This window comes from Sinocyclocheilus grahami, unplaced genomic scaffold, assembly GCF_001515645.1.
Source record: "Sinocyclocheilus grahami isolate Dianchi unplaced genomic scaffold, SAMN03320097.WGS_v1.1 scaffold313.1, whole genome shotgun sequence".
Taxonomy (NCBI): domain Eukaryota; kingdom Metazoa; phylum Chordata; class Actinopteri; order Cypriniformes; family Cyprinidae; genus Sinocyclocheilus; species Sinocyclocheilus grahami.
The window spans coordinates 512339-537775 of NW_015505492.1; the positions used below are offsets into that span (position 1 = coordinate 512339).

At 37.4% G+C, this 25437-nt stretch overlaps 2 protein-coding genes across 2 annotated transcripts; both read right to left on the reverse strand.

Moving 5' to 3' along the window:
* Nucleotides 1-1341: 1341 nt before the first annotated feature.
* LOC107601780 (hexokinase-1) lies at nucleotides 1342-19257 on the reverse strand. The gene is made up of 17 exons (XM_016294073.1): nucleotides 19212-19257; nucleotides 11016-11164; nucleotides 10027-10146; nucleotides 9761-9856; nucleotides 9561-9660; nucleotides 9078-9261; nucleotides 8830-8985; nucleotides 7660-7893; nucleotides 5925-6229; nucleotides 5264-5412; nucleotides 4504-4623; nucleotides 4323-4418; nucleotides 4104-4203; nucleotides 3842-4025; nucleotides 3383-3538; nucleotides 1944-2177; nucleotides 1342-1836 (listed from the first exon to the last, which is right to left on the reverse strand). Exons 1-17 carry the CDS (start codon nucleotides 19255-19257, stop codon nucleotides 1704-1706), a joined length of 2562 nt encoding a protein of 853 aa, XP_016149559.1. The 3' UTR covers nucleotides 1342-1703.
* Nucleotides 19258-19267: 10 nt separating this feature from the next.
* Nucleotides 19268-22217, reverse strand: LOC107601832 (putative hexokinase HKDC1). The gene is made up of 7 exons (XM_016294143.1): nucleotides 22127-22217; nucleotides 20794-20956; nucleotides 20511-20659; nucleotides 20131-20250; nucleotides 19844-19939; nucleotides 19600-19699; nucleotides 19268-19455 (listed from the first exon to the last, which is right to left on the reverse strand). Exons 1-7 carry the CDS (start codon nucleotides 22187-22189, stop codon nucleotides 19268-19270), a joined length of 879 nt encoding a protein of 292 aa, XP_016149629.1. The 5' UTR covers nucleotides 22190-22217.
* Nucleotides 22218-25437: the final 3220 nt, after the last annotated feature.

Consider the following 25437-nt stretch of genomic DNA (forward strand, 5'->3'; position numbering starts at 1 on the left):
ATTGTATGGATGTATGAAATCTGAGTAAAGGATATTGTACAGTTACTGCATTACTAGTGCATTACATTACTAGAGTTTTGTCAAATACAAAAATGTAAAATAGAACAGAGGGATTGAGATGTACCCAAATATGACAACCCAGGTATATAAAGCTAAAAACAACAACAACAGAAAAACAGTAAGTACCCAGTAGCCACAAAAATAAGATAAATAATCTGACTCTACTACACCTTGAAGCTTCCGATCAATCAAGGCTCACATTTGGCTCCCTTAAGATAAAGTTTAAATCTTTATTTATTTGTGACTTTTGTGGTATCAGTAGCCCATTTAATGTCTTAAGTGTGTAAATAAAAATACTGCAAGACAGTTTTATTATTAATTAATAATAAAATAACCAGCATTTTCACTATAACAAGAAGAAATGTGATTGGAGGATCATTTTAAAATTGAGCCATATTGTTCAGGCATGCTTTTTTTGCATTCACCTGGCAAATCAACTGTCAATGCATTCATTCAAGATAGATATTATAGGAATTTCTTTTATTGCACAAACAATCACATAGGATCTAAATACTGAATGAAAAAACGCTACGGTGTTTGGGCAACCGCGAAGGACACCACAGAGCACAAATTGAGTTGATCAAAATATTTTTATGGATTTCCCCTATATAGGTTTTTCCAGGAACATCTATTTATATAGTGCAACTATGAAATAGTACAAAATCAGTGGATGCTAGACCTCAGTTACCAAATAAGGCATGCATTCATCAGAAGATCTCTGAGCCACTACACAGATTCACTCACATCAACTACACAGGATCACCCACAAATAACCAGCCAGGGCATGCAGAAGGACATTTACTGGGAATCAGTACCGATAACCCGCAGATCTGCATACACACACACACACACACACACACACACAGCAAAAAGCTGACAAAAGCAATACGCATGATACAATCCGCTAAATTCTTTGTGAATGAGAGGGTAAGACTATTTCAGAGAAAGTGGAAATGCAAAGGCAATAGGTTTCCTGTCTTTGTTCATTTGTACGGCGACCAGTATAAGTGGCTTGAATTCTCAGGAAGGCAGCTGTGACTGCGAGACTGAACTTGCCCGTCTTCCTCACTTCGACCATGACCAGTGAGGAGGCTGTTATGGTTAGCAAAATGTTCCTCAAATGTTTTGCAATATTCACACCACAAACTGCCACACCTGACAATACGCAGAGGTTTGGAATTAGCTTGGCATAATCGCAACAAAATACCTTCTTCCCCCAGGTATCCATTTCCTGTCACGTCTACCATCAAATATAAAAATAAAATAAATAATATCTTCATATACTTGGTCAAATATCTTAACTTTAATGTTTGTAATGTGTTTACATTTCTTCCCTTTTTCCAATATACATCCATAAATACTTTAACAACAGTTTCACATCTTTATATAGTTTGGGTGGACACAGATAGACCAACCCCTAATAACACACAAAGACATACACAGAGAAAGGCTGACAGGAACATGTAGGAGTGAGATACAAAGCAAAGGGGTCAAATCACAGCTCTGGGCATGAGCAGAAGGATGTGCCGGATTGTGGTGGATGACAGCCGAGTCACAGCTGCGAGTGGAAATGTATACGCTCTGCGAGAGAGCTAGAGAAGGAGCTGCGAGCTTGTTCGATGCAGGGTTCAGCTCTTTTGTTCTTACTGGCGCAGGCGGCACCCAACGGCGGTGATCAAGGCGGCACCTTTCCCACTTCCGTCTTCTGAGAGCAGGAAGTTGACGTTGCATTTGGGGGCGAGCTCCTTCACAGTCTGATGCATTATCCGTGAGAAACTGAAAAGAGAGGCATGAGTTAGGTACCACATTTACGCCCATCACTTGGAAATATGCACTGAAGCTATAAATACAATCATAAATACATTCATTTTGCATGCACTTACTGTGGATGGAGCTTATACAGAGTGCCATCCACCCCAACGGTGATATCCAGATGGTCCAGACCACGGTTTTCTCGGATTTTGTCTACAACAGCGGCCATTCCTGCTCCACAGATCTGGGCAGCCCGGCGGGAAACAGCTCCACACACTTCCTTGACGATAATACTGTCGTCGCATGTGCTGTCCAGGCCCAGGTGCTGCAGAATGGACCTGACCTGCAGTAGCGCCAAACGGTCACTAGAGGGAAGAAACAACCATTAAAGGGGTGGTTGACTGTTTTTTTTAAAGGCTTGATTGTGTTTATGGGGTGCAGTCTAACATGTGCTAATGCTTCGTTTGTTAAAAAACGCATTATTTTTCACATAATTTACCTTTATTCCACACCTCTCCGTCCCTTCTCCTCTGAACGCGCTGATCATTTCCTGCTTTTATGAAGCCCCTCCCTCAGAAATACACGATGGGCCCTGATTGGTTAGCTAGTCCAGTGTGTTGTGATTGGCTAAACCACCTCTAGCGCGTGTCTAAACGTCCCGCCCCTCAACATAGCGGCATGTGCTCCGGTTGTATTGTGAACATTGACGTTGTCTATATCACTTATCAGTTTGAGCCCGATTGAGACGCAGAGGATATTAGTGAAGAGGATCGCGCAGAACCTGTGCAAGCACGGCTTTTAATGGTAGGCCTAAGATTTTTGTTTGTTGTGGTCTCATACTTTTAGATACACTGTTATTTGTAAATGCTACTGCTTCTGTTAGCTTTTAATATACGGTTTTATTCTGATTAAAGCTTTAATACAGTTCGGCAACCGCATGCGCGTCCATGTAACGCTTCTCATAGCTAGCTATAATATGTGAAAATTTGTGTATTCACTGAGCTGATAATCTGAATGAGAGAGAGAGAGAGAGAGAGAGAGAGCTGCAGAGCGTGTGCAGAGCAGGGCGAGGCCAGAAACAGGATGAGAATGCTGCTTTTGAACATTGATTTTGAAACTTGTGAATCCATTAGAATCGTTAGAAGACAGAATTGCGATTCATATATGAATAGATTTTTACGTGCACCTCTAGTTTTCTCTTCCTCTTCTCTAAAGCAGCGCAGCATGGCCCCGCCCCCTTTGCTGCGTGTTCCCGGGGGCGGGGTTTATGTAAAATTCTGGGTTCTTGAGGTAACGGACCCGGGAAGTAACTCGTTGTAGTCCATTACCAGTCGTTTTTTGTAGGCATTAAACTGCCAGAATTTTAAAAGACGATATCTCCGTTTGCATTGAACTTTCAGCTTCGTAACTTTGCAGATATTGTTTATGATCAAACAGCAACTTTACACACTAACTAACATTAAAAAAGTGAAATCGCAATCAACCACCCCTTTAAGCAATTTGAAATATTTAGGCATTTCAGTCTGTCTGGTTTTTGTGATGAAATATGGCAATGTAATTTGAGTAGTACCTCTCGATTTGGGAAAGGAACTTGGTTTCAAAGATACCCCTGGTCTTCAGGGTCTCAGAGATCTGTCCTCTGAAGAGGAAGCCACGCTTTGTCAAGTCAATCAGGATGTTCCGTACAATCTCACCCAGGTACATGCCACTGCACATCTTCTCATACCTAAAAGTGAAAAAACAAACTTTCAATTTTTAGATCTCAAATATGCCAAAACATTATAAAAAAATATGAAATATTGCACACCATCATTCAAAAGTTATGGATTGATAAGATTTTTGTAATGATTTTAAAAGAAGTCTCTTAAGCACACCATAATGCTACATTTACATTCTTAAATTATGGTACAGACAGTAGGTTCCTCATCTGACCAGTTCTTCCAGACTTGCTTTCTTACGTTAAAACATTTGCATCAATTTATTTTGACACTTTTCTTTTCTTCACACTTGACTGAGTAAAACAGCTCACTTTTGTTTGCCGGCATTGAGGGAGAGATCATCCACAGCATTATCATACTGAGTCCTGATGTCATCCAGGCAGCCATTATCTCCAAATGCTCCCCACTCCATGTTCACACACATCCTGCCGTCCACTCCATCGACTGTCTCAATGTTTCGTATTTCCTCCATGTAGCAGGCATTACTACCTGTTCCTAAAATCACATATGAATATGAATATCTTAGCATGTTCTCTTAACTCAAATGTGTATATAAGACTGTATTGTATTTACCTGCAATTAGCCCAACCTCACATGTGGGTTCCTCATATGCGCAGGTCATCATTGTACCCACTGTGTCATTCACTATGGCTACAACATCCAAATCAAACTCCTGTACATAATATAGCATACACAAAACATTTGTGACACAAGGATCAAGATTTAAAAATGAATTACTTTATAAAATCTTGTATCATCTTGTCACATTTCTGACAGTATGCCATAACTCACCTCTCTCCTCTTGATAGCCTCTCTCAGGAGGCCGACAACATCTTCTCCTTCACAGTCTGTGGCTTTAAAGCCCTTTGTCCAAGTTACCAGCATTCCCTGTATTCATCAAAGCATGATAAATCATCAGGATTTCATTCAACAGATGAGCAAATGAAGTTGAAAAAGCAAACAGACAGCTCACCGCATCCAGACTAGTTTGTCTGCAAGGGAAGGAAAAGGTAAAGCCCAAAGGCAGGCGGGCATTCTTCATCCCCATATAGTCCAGGAAGTCAGATATGCAGTACACAATGTGATCAAATAGCTGCAGGTGGTATGGAACAGCAATTAAAACCATTTAGTGTTGAAATGTTAGTGTTGAAATGTCCTACTGTAAATATTTCAAAACTTAATTTTTGATTAGTAATATGCATTGCTAAGGACTTCATTTGGACTACTTTAAAGCCAATTTTCTCAATATTTAGATTTTTTTGCACCCTCAGATTCCAGATTTTCAAATAGTTGTTTCACGGCTAAAAAGTATCCTATCCTAACAAACTATATATATCAGTGGAAAGCTTATTTATTCAGCTTTCAGATGATGTATAAATCTCAATTTCAAAAAATTGACCCTTATGACTGGTTTTGTGGTCCATGGTCACAATAATACTTTCCAATTTAAAAACAAAAATAAAATTCCTGTGATGCAAAGCTGAATTTTATGCAGCCATTACTCCAATTTTCAGTGTCACAAGATCCTTTAGAAATCATTATGATATGCTTGTTTAGTGCTCAAAAAATATTTATTATTATCAGATTAACATTTAAAATTTTTCAGGATTCTCTGATGAATAGAAAGCTACTTTTAGCGGTATATTTTAGGTTGTGTACAACTATATAAAAGATGCTTTTTGTGTAAGTCTAGTCTTTTAGTGAGGTGCAAATACATAACAATGACCACACACCTCTTCTCCGGTTCCTTGCATTACTTCAATGGGAATAGCGTAGATTTTATTATGCATCTCCACAGTTCGTTTCTTGCCACTGCGAATCTTTACCAAAAGCACCCTGAAGTTTGTACCTCCAAGATCCAGAGCCAAAAAGTCACCATTTTCTAAATCAAAGAGAAAATACAGAAATGCAGAGCAGTCATGAATCCCGCAGCATACAAAAATGTATTAAATAATGCCAAATTTATAATTTAGGATAGGAATGAGAGGATTTTAGACAGCATAAAGTTCCTGTGCCATTGTTTAATTGTATTGCTCTATTTGTGAATTTAGACAGGTTTTGAATTGTCAGCCCATTTGCTCAGTATTTATATTTGTTGGATGGTGAAAACACATCTGGATGCATTATTCTTAACTGAGCTGCATACTAAAAATCACTATCATGGATACAAAACAATGTCATGTGCCTGTATTGAGTAAACCTGCCTGGGATTATACTATGATGCAATTCAACAGGGATAACGGGAATTTCATTTACTCATAGCAGAGTAGCATTTTAGACAAGATGCAATTATGATACTGCATTTTTAGTGAAGGAATGGCAGATTATGTCTGGGGATCTAGGATTCTTTGCCTATTTTTAGGAAAATACACTGTGTAGCTGTAGATCTTTAACCTGTTCCATCTGGGGTGCTCCGCACATAAGTGGGCAGCATCTTGACGGTGGCTGTGCTTTGGGTGTTCTTGCTCAATCCATTCTGGATCTCAGTTCTCATTCTCTTTTTCACCTCCAGCAGTTGTTCTTTGGTCAACCGGAACTCTGCCAGCGTCTCGGCAATCTGACGTGTCTGATCGGCCAACCGAGAAGCCCAGGCTGTTACCATTGCAGCCCCTTTGCCACTTCCACTTTCAGAGAGCAAGAAGCGAACATCAGACTCTGGCACCAGACGACGCACAGTTTTGTGCAACCGGCGGGCATACCTGGCAGAAACAGGGGATGTGGATTTAAAAGTCAGTCTGTATATTACTGGGGTGGAATTTTGACGACTCTTTCTGTAGGTTACATTTTCGCCTGTAGGTGGCGACATGCGACTGGTTAACGGAATGATTCATTCAACCGATTCTTTCAGAATTATTCATTCAGGAAGCGAGTCAATGAATCATTTATTTAAACGATTCATTCAGAAACAGTTTCGTTCAGGAATGAAACACAAGTGTGGAGGAGCGAAAATACACAAAGTAACTGACAATGTATCTAAAATGTAAGTTACGCAATATTAATTTCTCCATCATTTAATTGTTCCTATACATATCACGCTTGCTATTGAGATATTGCCTATGCCTACATAGACAGTGAAACGGGATACTGGTTGTCAAAAACCTTTAACGGTCATTTTACCATTTGACCTTATAGTTCGGTTCACGCAGAACCCGTTTTGCGCTTAGAGATGCAAAGGAATGGGGGAAATGAAATGCTGCTAGCCTGCTAGGTCATTTTCTATGTAAACATGCGCTCGATGGACGTGTTTGACCGTTGCGCTCATCTTGAGTCTTTGGCGGCGTCTGGTTCCCAAAATGTTGCGCTCACCTAAGTTTACCTTAAGACGTTTTTTTCAAAGGAAAATAATGCGTTCTGTGTGCATGGCTTTTAATTTATTAAAAAAAAAATTACTTAAATGCCGCGTTTTTAGAACTCCTGTCAGGCGCGGAATGAGTGTCACGGACAAGAAAAACAATGAAAAAGCGTTTCGTGTAAACGTTTACTTAGAATACGTAGAATTGAACTTAGAATGCAGAGACTGAGCTATCGGAATCGAGTATTCCTAAGCGTCGCGTAATAAAAAGAGATGTCAACAGTGCGTTATTTGAACAGTTAAGCGTTTTAAGGCTTTGTGTGTCCAGCTTATTTGAAGGACAACGTTCTTGCGCAACACACAGAGCACTGCTATGTCCTTTAGGTTTATTTAAAGACTTACTGTCTATTCTTACATTCAAAGAGGCCTGTAAATTGTTGTAAATAGGTGACATGAATTGCATAGAAATTAATTCCAATTTAATTATCAACTTCACTCTTTCAACTAATCTTTCTGTAAGCTTTTAAGGTTCAATTTAGTGTCCAGATATAAGGTCAGTGAGTAGAGTGTCACAACAGATAGAGGCGCAGCTGCTCCTATGGAAACCTACTCAATGAGTATTAATAGAACTCGCCTTTGTCTGAAGAACAAGCCTTTGTCTGAAGAGCCCTCAAGAGGGTTCAGCGCTCACTCAGGGTGTCACATGCACCTGCATATGTTTTCCCAAAACCCTCTGTGATCACTTACTATAAATGCTGTGTACATACATACTATTACTGATAAGTCATGTTTTCATCTGGGTTTAGTCTGATTTGATGATCTGAATGTAATACTCACTGTGGGTGCATCTTGTACAGGGAACCATCGATGCCCACTGTGGTGCGGAGGCGTGGACTGTTCTTATTGTCCTTGAGACGTGTGAGGATTGCACCCAGAGTGGCAGCAATTAGATTTGCAGAGCGAAAAGAGACAATAGCGCAAACATGCTGCACAGCAATGCAGTCGTCTTCAGATGGCTCTACACCCAAGCGTGTCAAAATCTCCTTGGCTTTGGTAAGTCCTTCTTTACTCCTAAAAAAAACAAAAACAAAGAGGTACTGTTGTAAGGTTTAAAATATCATGATTTTTAGAGTCATAAAGGACCATTTATTGGCTTTAAAGGAATGGTTCACCTAGGTCTGCTCACCCCCCAAAAATGCTGAAAATGTACTTACCCTCAGGCCATCCAAGATGTAGATGAGTTTGTTTCTTCGTTGGAACAGATTTGGAGAAATTTTGCATTGCATCATTTGCTCACCAATGAAGCAGTGAATGGGTGCCATCAGAATGAGAGTCCAAACAGCTGATAATAACATCAAAATAGCCCACAACACGACTCCAGTCTATCTATCAATGTCTTGTGAAGTGAAATGCTACCTATTTGTAACAAACAAATTAATCTGTAAAAAAACCCTGATGGATTTATTGAAAAACGGTGGATTTGGTTTTGACAAACAGCTTTACATAATGCGTTAATTGATGAACTGTTGATTGATGGACTCATGTGGATTACTTGTGGACTACAGAGATGTTTTTATTAGCTGTTTGGACTCTTATTCTGACGGCACCCATAGACTGTAGAGGATCCATTGGTGAGCAAGTGCTGTAAATTCTCCAAATCTGTTCTGATATAGAAACAAACTCATCTACACCTTGGATGGCCTGAGGGTGAGTACATTTTTTAGAACTATTTCTTTAATTTCAGCCCACTATAGTGACAGTGATTACATTTTTTAAAATTAGAATTAAGTACATTTTTAAAATTAAAGTTAGATCATCATTTCTGAAAAAATGTGTTGTTTATAAACGGAACACTTAGATAAAACTCAAATTAACATGTATTTTAGAATGTTTTAATATTCCTTAAAATGCTGATAAAGACAGAATTAAACTTTTAAATTTTTTTTTTTATTATTTATGGTCATTACTGAATTAATAATAATCATAATAAAACGAATGACAACTCACTTTTCAATTGCAGAAACATGTTTGGTTTCAAATTTTCCTTTTGTAAGCAGCTCTGGGGTGATGCGGCCCTCAAACAGCAGGCCTTCCTTAGCCATCTTGACCAGGATCAGCCTCACCAGCTCACCCATATACATCCCACTGACCATCTTCTCAAACCTGAAAACAAGACAACATTCACCTTTACCTCTTCAAAAGTTATGATAAAATAGGCTGAGATTTTTGAGAGCTTTTAAAGTTCTGTGACTTACAACTGCTTGCCGGGGTTGAGGGACCCACGATCAATCTCCCTGTCAAACTCAGTTCGGATATCCTCCAGTGTACCGTCGTCTCCAAAAGCCCCCCATTCAGTATTAATACACATCCTGCCTTCATCTCCCTCCACCATGTCAATGTGTCTTAGCTCCTCCATGTAACATGCATTAGTGCCGGTTCCTGAGGGATCACAGCAGCATATGCCCATCGCAGATGTTCAAAAATCCAGAAGCTTTGATTCAGCATATTTAGCATATCAAATATATTTGTGGTATTCACCATTCATCTGTACACTGACGGAAGTTAATATTTACAATGTTGCTGTGAGCAAATTTCTTTTAATTTTAATTTGTATGATTTACATGGGCATTACAACTCTACTATTCTAATTTTAAACTCATTTGTTGTCCATTTAAGAGTCTAATAAAATACATAATATAGAGAGATATTGGTATATATATATATATTTTATTTTTTACCTATAATAATGCCGACTTCACAGCGCTGGTCATCAAAGCCACAGGTCATCATAGTTCCCACAGTGTCATTGACAACAGCCATGATATCTGCATCATAGTCCTGTAAGTGAATTACACAATTAAATTTTTCAGTAAAATGTCTAAAATGAATATCCACCTGTATATCATCCATAAAATAATAATTACTTTATTGCACTCACCCCACGTTTTTTGATGGCTTTATTTAGAAGCTTTACTACATCCATTCCCTCAACCCCACTGGCCTTAAAACGTTTTGTCCATGTTAGCAAAACAGCCTGTAAAAATACAATAGTAAAAATGTTGTCATAAGTTTTAGGCAGGATTCAGTAAAAAAATTTAAATCTCAGTTGTGTAAACTGGATCTGTGACACATAGTAGTAGAAATATATGAAATGTAAATGTCATAATTTCTTGGGAAACCACATCGAATTTATTGTTCTGTTACCTCATCCAGTTTGGAGTGTGCACAAGGGAATGAGAACGTGAAACCCATGGGAAGCTTCTTGTCTTTAATTTTTTGTTTCTCCATGAAGTCTCCAAGACATTCTGCAACATGGTCAAACAACTGCAAGAAATAATGAGTATGTACAAGATGAAGACAATTAAGATTTTAGACAAAAGATCAGAACGCCATTTATATCATGACAAATCTCAGAAGATTTTAGCATAGCGTAATGGATATGACAATGTTAATGTATTTGGATTTGGTGGAATAGATCTGCTATGCTGCTGTCGCTGAATTGTTGCAAAGCAAGTACAGGAACTTGCTGCTGCCAATATAGCACTGCTGTATCTGCAATACTGCTGATACAATGCTGTAAATATTTATGTAAGACATATTGCTGTCTTAAATGCTCACAATAGCATATATAATAACCCATAGTAGATCTATACAGGTGGAGCTAGGGAAGGTGGAGGGTTTCAGACAGTGGCGTGCAGTCTCGGGGGGGGCACATATAAATAAAAAATCGTGGTCCGGGGGCACATATACCAGATTGAAAGGGCACTTTAGATTCCGCGATTAAAGGTGCAGGGGCTCGAAACCCCCGCCCCCCCTTCTTTGCACGCCACTGGTTTCAGAGGAACTTTGAATGCTTGCTGCGAACTGCTCTAGTGAATGCGAAACAGTCATTTAAATGTAAAGCAGCACGCTCATTGGCTGCGTATGCAACATGAACAAATCAACTAGTACCAAGTAGTTTAATGCTGTGAATACCATCAGTTTGCTACAAGGACCCATCAGCCTGCGCCATCTAGAGTTTCATAACAGAACTTGGTATTTAAACCATCTAATGTACAATAGACTATGTGATATTAAAGACACAATGTTCAGATGACATTGTTCAATATTAATTCATATACTTAATTTTACACACATATTCAACTAAAATTGGTTGTTTATGATTTCAGGTAGACGAAGAACTGGTCATGTACCCGTGATCCGCTGCCGTGGATGATGTCCTCTGGAGTCTCATATATCTGACTTTCCATCTGCACAGTCTGTTTCTTCTCATGAGACACTTTCACCCGCAGAATACGGAAATTAGAGCCGCCCAGATCAAGGGCAATGAAATCTCCCTTCTCTGTAAGTGAATTAAAGAAATCATCAATATTACAAGTATTCTTCTACTATCAAGAGTTCACAAGTTAACTTAAAGACATAGTTCAGCCAAAACGACATGAGGATGTGTAAATGATGACAGAATTGACATTTTTAGGTGAACTTTCCCTTTACTGATACTTAAAAGCATGTAACATTAAACTAGTTAGAACATTCCTCTTCTGGAAGTTGCTTTATTAAGCTACCTAGCTACCACACTGTCGCTGTTATCTTTATGACAACACACCAGAAACTTGACAGGGTATAGTGTACCATTCTTTTAATGGTGAGACGGCATCAACATTTATTTTGGTTGTGACCAAGGGGGCTTAATCAGGAATGCTTTTTTTACTGAGCTGGACAAAGACAGAGACAAATCACCCCAGGCAGCACTCTCACAGCGAGACAACGTGAATTCTTACAGATTCTTCAGAAAATGTTTGCAGTAAAATGGTGATTAACAAGTCTGTTTATGCCATAGATTAAACAGAGAAAGAATAATGCCAAGAGATGTTTGCGTTAGGTCAAAAATGCTCTCTGTAACCGTCTTTTTGGTTCTCGAGGCTCCTCGACGTGTCCAGATTGTCGATATTATGTGCAGTGCTTGTTGCCAAGCAACACTGAAAATCAAATGCCTTTCTTTTTTCTTACTGTCTTCTGTTTCTAGGTTGGAAATGAGGTGTCTGAGAGTGTGAAGATTTTGAATACTGTAAACTCAGCATCAACTGGAAAGGTCAGTTAACAGTAGTTGCAGGTTATTAAAGTGAAATGTTATTCGTATGAAAAGGATACATAACAAAACCGTTTCAACAACCTAAATGTATTTTTTTTAATGACTGAACTGATCTGAACAGCAAATTTAATAGGTTGTTTAACAACATATTAAAACCATTCCAGGAAAACGTTATCATTTAAATGATAGACGAGTATGAATATAAAGGGTAAAGTTAAGTGCAATACACACAAAAAGAGACCTGTCAAAATTGAAACTATACTCTGTATCTCAGATGATTTATTATATAACATCTAAAATCACACCGAACCACATGAAATCAGATTCATTTGTTTTAAATGCAGGTAAGTGGTCACTGGTGGGAATTTTCATATAGAGAAACTTGCTGTACACACTAAGGCATTTTATCATTGGGATATTAATAGGTCAGAATATATATATATATATATATATATATATATATATATATATTCTATAATAGTGTATTAAAAATACCAAAATAACAATGTTGTGAAAATTAATAATGAGGCCTATAAAGTATCTGACTTGTATCCAAACCATGATGACTTCTCGACTCACACTGCCTGAGAAAGTGCCACATATGGAACTCTAAATTTCAAAAGTTTGAGGCAAAAAGAATATCTGGTTAATTAATTTTGTGCAAATATTTTCAAAATAGTACTATATAAGAATTCAGCGCAATATAAGGTAATAATGATGGCAGAATTTAGTTTTTTTTTTTTATTACAGATTATTAAAATGGGGAAATTTATTATATTAGTATCTAATCATATTCATACACAATGCAAAGGAAATTAACTCCTTGTCTTACAATATCCATGTCATTATGTGATTTAATTGTCATTTAAAATGTTCATTACAGTGACTGAGGCTCTAAAATAGCCATTTTGCATCACAGAGATTTGACACATGCATTTGTTAATTTCCTGAAAAAGACAGCAACACTTAAAAAAACAAGCATTAGGCAAATGTTAAAATGATTTAAAAAATAAAAAGTAAATAAAATAAAACTTTTTTTAATATTAAACAATTAACACCCTTTGATATATGATGGGTGTTAAATGCTTATGTATTAAAAAATAAACAACTGGTACCCTATAATCTGGATATTATAAATGCTAATATAACTAAATAAAAACAAAACCTTTGATATGAGCTGGTCTTAAAATGCTTATGTATTAATCAAATAAATAATTAAAACAAATGGTATCCTATATTATACAGTATAAACTGGACATATTAAATGCTGATGAAAATATAAAATACATTTTAAAAATAAATTAAACAATTTATATATTAAATGCTGATGTGAGGCAGTTAGCCTAAGCTAGATAGGGTTTATTTTACAGTATCTCAGGGGAATGTCACGGTGGAAAACTTTCAAGGTAATTGGAAAATCTGTGGAAGCGGGTGAGGTGATGGTGACACAGGCCAGATGAGCTTACTGTGGGTCGTGCTTCAAGGCACGCGCGTGGCCATCCTCCCCCTCTCAGAAGCACATGACTGTGAGAGCCTAACATCTTCTTTCTGAGCAGAGCCAATCACAGCGAATTTCACTGAGACACGTCACGAGAAGCATCACAAATGACAGATTTGATTCATTCATATAGCTAAACATATATTAGAGCACATATTTGTCCCGGTTATGTGCATAGTATTATACCGAAATGTTGTTATATTGTAGAGGAATACAGTTTTATAAAGCAATTTTTTTTAATAGCAATACACACACTGACTATATTCAGTCCTAAGTATACGGAGAGACATTTCAATTAACTCGCAACTGCAATTTTAAGATGTCCCTGAAATGTATTTTTAGTCATAGACAGTGGCAGTGCAGAAACTTTTACAGCAGATAAAAGACTCCAATGCCATTTATGATCATAATACTTGAAGGTGACCCAAAGTGAGATAAGGCTTCCTAGAGCAGAGCGGTTCATATTCCACAGGACATGCATCATTCTGGCAAGAAATGTTACCTTATATGGCACACATTCAAATGTCTCTCATTCCTGATCATTCCAGTTATTTACAAGGGAACAATGACCGGCCAGTTGAGTACTTTGCATAGTTTATCAATGATGCCACTTCCTGGCAGATTTACTCAGAGCACTGTGTAATAACTATGTAATTTTGTGATTTAATTATCATTAAAAAATTCAGTGACTGAGGCTCTAAAATAATTATTTTGCATTATATCAATTTAAATATTCTTCAAAAATTAAAGTTTGCATAATGGAGCAATGACTTCCTGGCAGATTTACTCACTGCACTAGGAGTGTTTGTGTTTGCTTAGTGTCTGTGACAGTGGAAATATGACATGTAATAAATAATGTCTGACATTCTCACAAATGACCTACCCAGTAGACCTACTACACCCCTTGACAGCTAAATGTTCATGCATGAATGAGCGGTCACATACCGTGACAGAGGTCAGTTTTCTTTTTCAAGGACACTGGCCAGTTCTTAACCAGTTTAATATGAATTCAGGTTAATTTTTAGATATGCTTTTTAATATTCCTCATAAGGCGGAATGGTTGAGCCAGATCAGTAAAAGCAGTAAGTTTCATAAATCAATTCATCCATTTTTTTCAAAAATTATATATATTTTTAATTTAGGTACTGTGTGGAAAAACACTGATTAAAAAAGACAAATGATAATTATTTTCATAGTATTTCTCTTTTTTTAGTTTTTGGGTTATTTTGGTCATGACTAACCTTTGAGATTGCAATTTGTCTAATGAAGTACTCATAGAAGAAAGATTAACTGCTGTGATGTGCTAAAGATTTTTAAGAATAATTTTGATCATTGTGATTAGCTTATTAAGGCAGTCCAGTGGAACTAGAACTTGAGATGCATAATTAGATACATTTTAGTGAAAAAAAAGTTTTTCTTACTGTTTAACAGCTGCTTTCTAAAATGCTATAAGAAGTAGGCTAATTACACCATGTCCTCAACAGAAAATCCAGAAGAACAGGAATAAACTCACAGAATGTCTGTCTCCTAACTAGTCTTTAGTTTACTGAGGCAGAGCAAAACTCATCTTCCACAAGGGGTAAAAGAAATGCTCATGATTTAAGCTAACATAAAATTCATGAAGCCTAAAATAATGGTCATGAATCTGTCTGGAATTTCCACTGTGGACCTGGATAAATGATTTGTCATTTGACTGTATACTTGTAAATGGCAGAAATTACAAATAAACTTAATGTGTAACCCAATACTATAATAACATAGGGCTTTTGATGAAATATAAAGGACCCGGGAGAACATTTTTAAGGAACTAAACACTACAAAATATCAGCCTGTTCTCTAAACACAGCTATTTGAACAGACACAGGATGTAGGAAGTTTTTGTTACCTTATCACTTTCCATAAATGAAGGTAGGTGGGCTACTTTAAAAAAAATAGGATAGAGAATCTCACCGTCAGCTGAACTAGTTGGCTCCTTGAGATCAAGTCGGATTAAACACATGCTCTTGCATAACACAACAATGCCACCGCATTGAGAAGGGTCCTATTGTAAGAACTGTTACTGAACTTGTACTTTTAATACTTACTGATATTTCACAAATAACAAACAGTGCTAAATATTGTTCTTTGTATGGCGTTAAATTAAAGAGGTAAACAATATGCTACAGAATGCAATTATTTTTTATCAAGACTACAGACAGTGTTACCAAAGAGAAGTGTCTTTCTTTATTGCACTTAATTTAGCAGAGTTCGCTAACCTAAAAAGTGTATTCTTACAAAGTGAGCATATCTGCATGCATGCTAGCACCATGCAGGTACGGTGACGTGCTGAAGAGCATGGCTACTAGCTTCAGCTACTATTGTTCGGCAGTGAAGCTAGTTAGCATTAGCGGGAAGGATTACGATGAGTAAACTTTTCCCTTCCTGCTCCATGAGGATTTGTGAGCAGGAGCTGGCCTGGTTGAACTGCTTTGTTAAATCCCTTAAGAGCTTAAATTAGAGAACACAAAAGGGAAATGTGCTAATGTTATCCCAAACAGATCTATTAAATCTTTGAAAAGCTGTCAAAAAAATTCTTAAACGTCCATGCTGTAGAATATACAGTACTGTTCAAGTTTGGGGTTGTTAAGATTTTGAAATGTTTTTGAAAAAAATGTATCTTTTGCTCACCAATGCTGCATTTATTTGGTCAAAAAATTGTTAAAACAGTGATTATTTGCTAACAGGATTATTTGCTAAATGTAATGTTTAAAAGAACAGCAGTTGTTTGAAATAGAAATATTTTGTAACAATCATTTTCAGATTTGATCAATTTCATGCACCCTTGCTGAATAAAGTATAATAATTTTTTGAACGGTAGTGTACTACTCACTCTTTTCCTTAGAATTACAATGAATGTGGACTGGATCTTCAAAAAAAAAAAAAGTATAATAAACAAGGTCCACACACACACACACACACACAGAGAATTAAAATGTTGACTTTCCTTAACTGTTCCTTAAAAAATAATTAAGTTTTAAATAAAATATTTAAGTCATTTTCACAGTCCAGAAAAAAAACTTTGAATTTGATTCTAATTTGCTTCTACTACTCAAAAATATATATATTTTCAAAGTACAGTAGCAGTTGCTGATTTAATATGGTTGTTTAGTCTCCAAGCTTTTCAGACACCATCACAGAGCAACATACATTCCTCTGCACACAGCCACTGCCCCCTTTAATTTGGCCTCTGTGAGCCTTTCACTCTGACTGGCCATGCAAACCGCTCACTGAGTCTGAACAAAAGCACAACAAGAAAAAAGGCCTTAAAAGAGGCAATGTACAGTGAGAGTAAAACGATGCTGAACACCATGAACATCAGTGCAGTCTTTATTGCACTAATTAATACATTTAAAATAAAATTATAATAATAAAAAGTAATAAATGAACACTTTTCTGCCAATGCACCCGATGGCACATATGTGACCCTAGACCACAAAGCCAGTCATAAGGGTCAATTTCTCGAAATTGAGATTTATACATGAATAAATAAGCTTTCCATTGATGTATGATTTGTTAGGATAGGAATTCTTAGTGTTCTCCAAACCGCCTTTATACCTGGAAACATCCTCAGTTAGAATGTACATTTAAACCCCATCTAGACCAGCACAAACCACCAACTAGATTGAGCCAGGATGGAAATTCATGCTGATCTAATCTAATCTACTCAGAAGGGAAAATTCACAAATAATCACTAAAACTTGAAGATTGAGAACTTTAAATCAGTCATAATAGGTTAGGCATAGGATTCCGCATAGACACACAAAAAAATAATGCTTATTTTTTCCCATTTAAGATCCATTTATATAGTTCATATTTGTATGTAATCTTACTGTTCAATCAAGCAGATATGTTTGGTCTGGAAAGTTCCCTTGGTTCGGAGAGCATCAGATATTTGGCCACGAAAGAGTAGCCCCTTTTTGGCCATCTTCAGCAAAATGAGTCTCACAAGCTCTCCCATGTACATCCCACTCACCATCTTTTCAAAACTGGGAATGACACAACCAAAGTTACAAAGGTAATACATAGACTATAAAACTTGGTGAAAAAATTGAATGCACACCACAGGAGCTGCTGAAACAGTTCTACTCAGCCGGCATTGAGTCTGTCCTGTGCACTTCAATAACTGTCTGGTTTGGTTCAGCTACAAAATCAGACATCAGAAGACTACAGAGAACACTTCGGACCGCTGAAAGGATTATTGGTGCTCCCCTGCCCACCCTTCAGGAACTGTATACATCCAAAATGAGGAAAAGGGCTCAGAAAATCTGGCTGGCGCTACAGAGCCGGAAATACCAGGACAGCCAGGCACAAGAACAGTTTCTTCCCCCCAGGCAATCTACCTCATGAACAGTTAAATGTTCCCCACATTATGCAATAAAAATGTGCAATAACCTTATATTTATTTGTTACCACCTCCATCCTAGTACATCACTGCATCTCATTCTATTCTATCATCTATAGCACAACTGTACATACAATTTATTTATTTTTACAGTATTTATATTTACATATGTGTATTTTTTTTTATTCTCATCTTATTTTTTATTGTCTGTGTGTTGTTGCTGTCTCTGTGTACTGGAAGCTTATGTCACTAAAACAAATTCCTTGTATGCGCAAGCATGCTTTGCAATAAAAGCTCTTTCTGATTCTTCTGATTCTGACATTGTAGGAATAATCTGAAATCAGAGGTGCCCAAATCTTTTTACTATGAAGGTCCAAAAATAAAACTAGATTTTTGATTAAAATGATTAAATGATTAAAAACTTGGGACTAAAGTTAAATACTGCATTACATCCAACAATATTATATTTAAATTATTATTTTTAATCAAATTCATTCTGTACACTTTAATGCAAAAAAGCAAAAACATACATTTTAAATGTTTAGTTTTAATAGCTATGATTCCATCCACCTATTTTTATGCGCATTTTGCAATATCACATAAAAAAAGATGCACATAAATTCTAAAAAAAATGCACATAAAAAACATATGCGCCCAATAGCATCTGATATGTTATGGTCGTTCTGAAATGCCTGAGCAAAATCTGTCATCAAAGTATTTCTGTTTAATTGTCTTACACGACAATTAAAACAGTAGGCATCCACCTCCGAAAGCAATGACAACATTTATTGTGTTTCGTCTGCTCGCTCTGAGGCGCAAGTAATTTATCATATATAAAAATTATTATATTCAGTGGCTTCAACTACTTTTATTAGTGATATTTATTGCCAGTTTATCAGGAAGTGACGATTTAGTTTTTGCACATAAAAAACATATGCGCCCAATAGCATCTGATATGTTATGGTCGTTCTGAAATGCCTGAGCAAAATCTGTCATCAAAGTATTTCTGTTTAACTGTCTTACACGACAATTAAAACAGTAGGCATCCACCTCCGAAAGCAATGACAACATTTATTGTGTTTCGTCTGCTCGCTCTGAGGCGCAAGTAATTTATCATATATAAAAATTATTATATTCAGTGGCTTCAACTACTTTTATTAGTGATATTTATTGCCAGTTTATCAGGAAGTGACGATTTAGTTTTCTTTGACTCATTGGATGGAAACTTGGATGGTGCTTTATTTGCAAATGTTTTATGCAATATTCTAGTTTTGCGCATAAATTAAATTCGCATCTTTGGATGTAAACAGAGCTAATGGCAGTTTCAATGTTTCAACTGCACCTTTTTTCCTGCTTTTGTAATATGGCATGACAGGCCAAATCAGAGGTCATTATGAGCCGGCTTTGGCCCACAGGACCTGGTTTGGGCACCTCTGTGTTAAAGCAGTCTGAAGACTTGCCCATTAATAAGCACTTACAGCTGTTTTCCTGGATTAATTGAGGCGGCATCAATTTCACGGTCAAAGCTTGTAATGAAATCATCAAGCACACCATCATCTCCAAATGCTCCCCATTCAGTATTAATACACATCCTGCCTTCATCTCCTTCCACCAGATCAATGTGTCGCATTTCCTCCATGTAGCAAGCATTAGTGCCGGTACCTGAAGAAATGCAAGGTAAAAATTAAACATTTATTTTTCTTTATCTTTGCATGTAAAGAAAAGTTTTAAAGGTCTTCTGCCATTTGAAGCAATACATTATATTTCTTTTTTAGATTGTGAGAAAAGTGTCCAGTGAGGCCTTACCTATAATAACCCCCACCTCACAGTTCTGGTCATCATATCCGCAGGTCATCATGGCCCCCACTGTGTCATTGACCATAGCCAGGACATCCACGTCAACATCCTTCACACACACAACAGAAAATCTCAATTGAAAAACATGAACCTGAATCACCAATTCCAGCTGGCTACAGTTATGACTTCTACCTAGAGTAGTTTTCACATTTTATTCAATGCAAATGGTGATAGAAGAAAATGGTATTCATACCCCAACTTTTTGAATGGCTTTCCGTAATAACTGCACCACATTGTTCCCTTGAACACCTCTAGCCTTGAAATTCTTTGACCATGACAGCAAGACACCCTGTGTTGACACAAACAAAATGTGTCAGTGAGGAGATCAGCTTATATGAATGTATCTTCTTCTGTTTTACTGGTGTACTGATAAAAAGATCACCTTTAATCAACATCTTATTGACTTGAGCACATTGATTGAATTAAAACAGGCTGAATTAACATGACATTTTATATAAACCTGTTGGAGTTCAACTGTACCTCATCTATTTTGGACTGCACACATGGGAAAGAGAAGGTGAAGCCGAGAGGTTTTCTTGTGTGATTAATGTGGTGTTGCTGTAGAAAAGACTTCAAAGATTCTGCTACATGCTCAAAAAGCTGCAAGAGAAATACATTTTCAGTTAGAATAATCTGCCATTCATTCAGGATCAAAGTCAGCTTTCATTGTTTATTGCACAAGAGCAACGCATGAATAAATACGTAATTGCTATATTTCCATTGGTATAATTATGAGAACTGATTCCAAAGTCTCTTCAGTCTTTTCTTATTAATGTCATAATCATAATCCACTGGAAACAGCTTGTAATCTGCAATGGATTCCTTATTGTTACAACTCCTATTTGTGAAGCGATGATCACCTCAGTTCCTCTGCCATTAAGGATCTCTTCAGGGATGGGAAAGGTTTCACTCTCCATCTGGACTTTCCCCTTCCCATCTTCTGAAACCTTCACCTGTAGCACCTTAAATTTTGAACCCCCCAGATCCAGTGCCAGAAACTCACCCTTCTCTGCAGTAGAAATATATGAAAGGGAAAATATCTAAAGCCACATTAACAGATTTTAATTATTTAATATTTCTCAATTGCAGTGGTTCTGCCTTTTCTGGTGCATGTGAAAATAGTTCATGTGTATGTCAGTGTACCTGAGCCATCAGGTGTGGAATAAACGTGGGTCGGCAGCATCTTCACTGCAGCTGTAGCATTGCTCTCATTTGACAGTCCTTTCTCCATCTCCCGTCGAAACCGAGCTGATATATCCGCGAGCTGATCATCTGACAGATGCATTGCGTACAGATATCGGTCTACCTGTTGAGAAACACAATTATTTTAAATACTGCAAGTTTTCTTCTGATGCCTGGCTTTGTTTCCTTCACACTTTCTTATTCCAAACATTGAATAAAATGAAATGCTGTGGAATAAGTGACTGAATAACAGGGTAAAACAAATGATAAATAGACAAAATATTGAGAAATAACAATATTAAAATGTATTTCAACATGTTGAAGAAATGACAATGTGAAAATTACCAAGCAAAAAGTAATACTATCAGTGACATGCAATGATATAACATATTGAAAGATAATGTAGGTGTGTTTCTGGCGATAAAAATGATACTGTTGTAAAATGACAGTCTTAACTATCCATGAACACGTGGACATACATTTGATCCAAAGGCTTACACTTGAACACTCGAGATTAGTTTTGCAGTCAAATTTAAGCTGTCTATGGAGCTCTTTTAAAAAAAACTTTTACTTTTATATTTATTCGACAAACATGAACATATCAAGGAAAAGCAGTGGAACAAGTATCCAGCATTCATAGGAACTCCTTCGATACTCTTTAAAAAGGATCCCTGGATGTACTTTTGCTCCCTATATAATTCCCATCCTTCCTTTTGTGTTACTGCAGCGCTCCGATGACTTTACTGTTATTATAAAACGTATAAAATGTAATAATAAAGAGTGAGTAGGTGTGTCTTTAACTGGTGAAGTATAACAGATAACTTCATAGTACTACTGAAAAGGAGAGATTAAATGGTAAAAAAAAAATCTACAACAAAATAGTCATTGTTTACATTTTGGCTCTCAAAAGGTGTGAACTTTTATGGAAATGAAAATCAGTTCAATAAATGCAGATGAGTAGGTCAAGGTCCTCTCTCTCTCCTCATGCAGTCAGTTATCTGGCCACAGAAAGCATGTGTGAGAAGAGTTAATGATTCCACAGGCCGCAGTGAAATCACATTCATCTTGAACACAAGGCTGCATCTGACAATTCACTGATCACTGAGTTAAACTCTTACTGTCAGCGCAGAAAAACACAAAACGGCAAAGAACATCACAGACACCAAAACAAGAAGTGAATAAAAAGCAAAATACTTTATCAATGCATACAGGGCATTATTTTGTAGAAACTTCTGATAAGACACCATGTCTAAAAACATATTTTAACAAGTGAAGAGATTTTATGAACAATTACCTTCTTGACCTGATCCTCCTGAAGCTTTGAAAAGTAGAAGGACAGCAAATGGACCGCAAACATCTTGACTTCCTAACGCAGGTGACTTACTTATTGAAAGAAAAAAGGAATCATCAAGTTTCAATGTGTCCCTAAGTCTGTCCTCACGAGTGTTTCTAGTATGACTGACAGAAAGTTTTCCTCTGAGCTTGTATTTCCCTATAGGAGAGTTCAGCACTTGCTTTTCCCTCCCCTTTCACGGCTAAATAATTAATGTCTAAGCCTTGTCCGGCCCCTCTGCTCTCCAGCCTTACCTAGCAATGTGTTTGGATTCCCTCCAGACAGCAGGAGAACCTTAACACTATCATGAGTGAAACAATAGATCAAAAAGAGTCTTTTCTGTTCAGTTCATGTTCGGTATGTAAACATCCTTAGTGAGAAAGTGAGAGAAACATGCTAAATACAAAACAGCCTTATCTACATCAATGAGAGGGTATTTCTACCCAGGCGTGATCAGACTTTTCTCCTCTGGTTTTGTAACTGTAAGGTATTAAATGTAACTGAAGTTATAGCAACAAGTTCACAAAGAGTTTTATGGGTTAAAAACAAGGAAAATATTCAAGGATTAAGATGTTGCTCAGGCCTTCTGCTAATGCGGTTACCATAGTAATGGGCAGAGATTAACCAGGGCCTTTAGCAAACACAGAGCAGGTTGATCTAAGCTGGTAGCGCATCCTGATGGCTGCATTGAGCTTATCAGGATGTGCCACCCCTCTATTAGAGCAGCTTTATTAAGACGCAGGCTACGAATGCAGCTGTGGCATGCAGTAGGCAGCGTCTAGTTCCTCACTAAAGCTAAGCAGGCCAGAGCCTAGTCAGTACACTGGTGGGAGACCATTTGTGAAAACATGCTGCTGCAGCTAGTTTTAGTCCATCCAGCAGGGGGTGATCATTCCCTGGCTTGAATGGGTGCAAAATTCCAAGGAGCATCCTGCAGATGAGGCATTAAACTGGCCTCCTGACATTCTGTTGTAACGAATTCCCACCTTAAATATGAATTTTTCCTCAGTGTTTAAGCTGGTAGCTCATCCTGATGGCCGAATTGAGTTTTTCAGGATGTGCTACCCCTCTATTAGAGCAGCTTTATGAAAATTACCAAGCAAAAAGTAATACTATCAGTGACATGCAATGATATAACATATTGAAAGATAATGTAGGTGTGTTTCTGGCGATAAAAATGATACTGTTGTAAAATGACAGTCTTAACTATCCATGAACACGTGGACATACATTTGATCCAAAGGCTTACACTTGAACACTCGAGATTAGTTTTGCAGTCAAATTTAAGCTGTCTATGGAGCTCTTTTAAAAAAAACTTTTACTTTTATATTTATTCGACAAACATGAACATATCAAGGAAAAGCAGTGGAACAAGTATCCAGCATTCATAGGAACTCCTTCGATACTCTTTAAAAAGGATCCCTGGATGTACTTTTGCTCCCTATATAATTCCCATCCTTCCTTTTGTGTTACTGCAGCGCTCCGATGACTTTACTGTTATTATAAAACGTATAAAATGTAATAATAAAGAGTGAGTAGGTGTGTTTTTAACTGGTGAAGTATAACAGATAACTTCATAGTACTACTGAAAAGGAGAGATTAAATAGTAAAAAAAAAATCTACAACAAAATAGTCATTGTTTACATTTTGGCTCTCAAAAGGTGTGAACTTTTATGGAAATGAAAATCAGTTCAATAAATGCAGATGAGTAGGTCAAGGTCCTCTCTCTCTCCTCATGCAGTCAGTTATCTGGCCACAGAAAGCATGTGTGAGAAGAGTTAATGATTCCACAGGCCGCAGTGAAATCACATTCATCTTGAACACAAGGCTACATCTGACAATTCACTGATCACTGAGTTAAACTCTTACTGTCAGCGCAGAAAAACACAAAACGGCAAAGAACATCACAGACACCAAAACAAGAAGTGAATAAAAAGCAAAATACTTTATCAATGCATACAGGGCATTATTTTGTAGAAACTTCTGATAAGACACCATGTCTAAAAACATATTTTAACAAGTGAAGAGATTTTATGAACAATTACCTTCTTGACCTGATCCTCCTGAAGCTTTGAAAAGTAGAAGGACAGCAAATGGACCGCAAACATCTTGACTTCCTAACGCAGGTGACTTACTTATTGAAAGAAAAAAGGAATCATCAAGTTTAAATGTGTCCCTAAGTCTGTCCTCACGAGTGTTTCTAGTATGACTGACAGAAAGTTTTCCTCTGAGCTTGTATTTCCCTATAGGAGAGTTCAGCACTTGCTTTTCCCTCCCCTTTCACGGCTAAATAATTAATGTCTAAGCCTTGTCCGGCCCCTCTGCTCTCCAGCCTTACCTAGCAATGTGTTTGGATTCCCTCCAGACAGCAGGAGAACCTTAACACTATCATGAGTGAAACAATAGATCAAAAATAGTCTTTTCTGTTCAGTTCATGTTCGGTATGTAAACATCCTTAGTGAGAAAGTGAGAGAAACATGCTAAATACAAAACAGCCTTATCTACATCAATGAGAGGGTATTTCTACCCAGGCGTGATCAGACTTTTCTCCTCTGGTTTTGTAACTGTAAGGTATTAAATGTAACTGAAGTTATAGCAACAAGTTCACAAAGAGTTTTATGGGTTAAAAACAAGGAAAATATTCAAGGATTAAGATGTTGCTCAGGCCTTCTGCTAATGCGGTTACCATAGTAATGGGCAGAGATTAACCAGGGCCTTTAGCAAACACAGAGCAGGTTGATCTAAGCTGGTAGCGCATCCTGATGGCTGCATTGAGCTTATCAGGATGTGCCACCCCTCTATTAGAGCAGCTTTATTAAGACGCAGGCTACGAATGCAGCTGTGGCATGCAGTAGGCAGCGTCTAGTTCCTCACTAAAGCTAAGCAGGCCAGAGCCTAGTCAGTACACTGGTGGGAGACCATTTGTGAAAACATGCTGCTGCAGCTAGTTTTAGTCCATCCAGCAGGGGGTGATCATTCCCTGGCTTGAATGGGTGCAAAATTCCAAGGAGCATCCTGCAGATGAGGCATTAAACTGGCCTCCTGACATTCTGTTGTAACGAATTCCCACCTTAAATATGAATTTTTCCTCAGTGTTTAAGCTGGTAGCTCATCCTGATGGCCGAATTGAGTTTTTCAGGATGTGCTACCCCTCTATTAGAGCAGCTTTATTCAGGCACAGGCTATGAACGCAGCTGTGGCATGCAGTAGGCAGAGTCTGGTTCCTCGCTAAAGCTAAGCAGGCCAGAGCCTGGTCGGTACACTGGTGGGAG

Coding starts and splice junctions, on each gene's coding strand:
- LOC107601832 (XM_016294143.1), bottom strand. CDS start 22,189: ATGTTTGCGGTCCATTTGCTGTCCTTCTACTTTTCAAAGCTTCAGGAG. Junction 20,957..22,126: donor AGGAGGATCAGGTCAAGAAG/GTAATTGTTCAT, acceptor GTTTCTCAACAG/GTAGACCGATATCTGTACGC. Junction 20,251..20,510: donor TTAATGGCAGAGGAACTGAG/GTGATCATCGCT, acceptor TTTCTCTTGCAG/CTTTTTGAGCATGTAGCAGA.
- LOC107601780 (XM_016294073.1), bottom strand. CDS start 19,257: ATGGGCAAGTCTTCAGACTGCTTTAACACAGAGGTGCCCAAACCAG. Junction 11,165..19,211: donor CACAGAGGTGCCCAAACCAG/GTCCTGTGGGCC, acceptor ATTCACTTACAG/AGAAGGGAGATTTCATTGCC. Junction 7,894..8,829: donor CATGTTTCTGCAATTGAAAA/GTGAGTTGTCAT, acceptor TGTTTTTTTTAG/GAGTAAAGAAGGACTTACCA.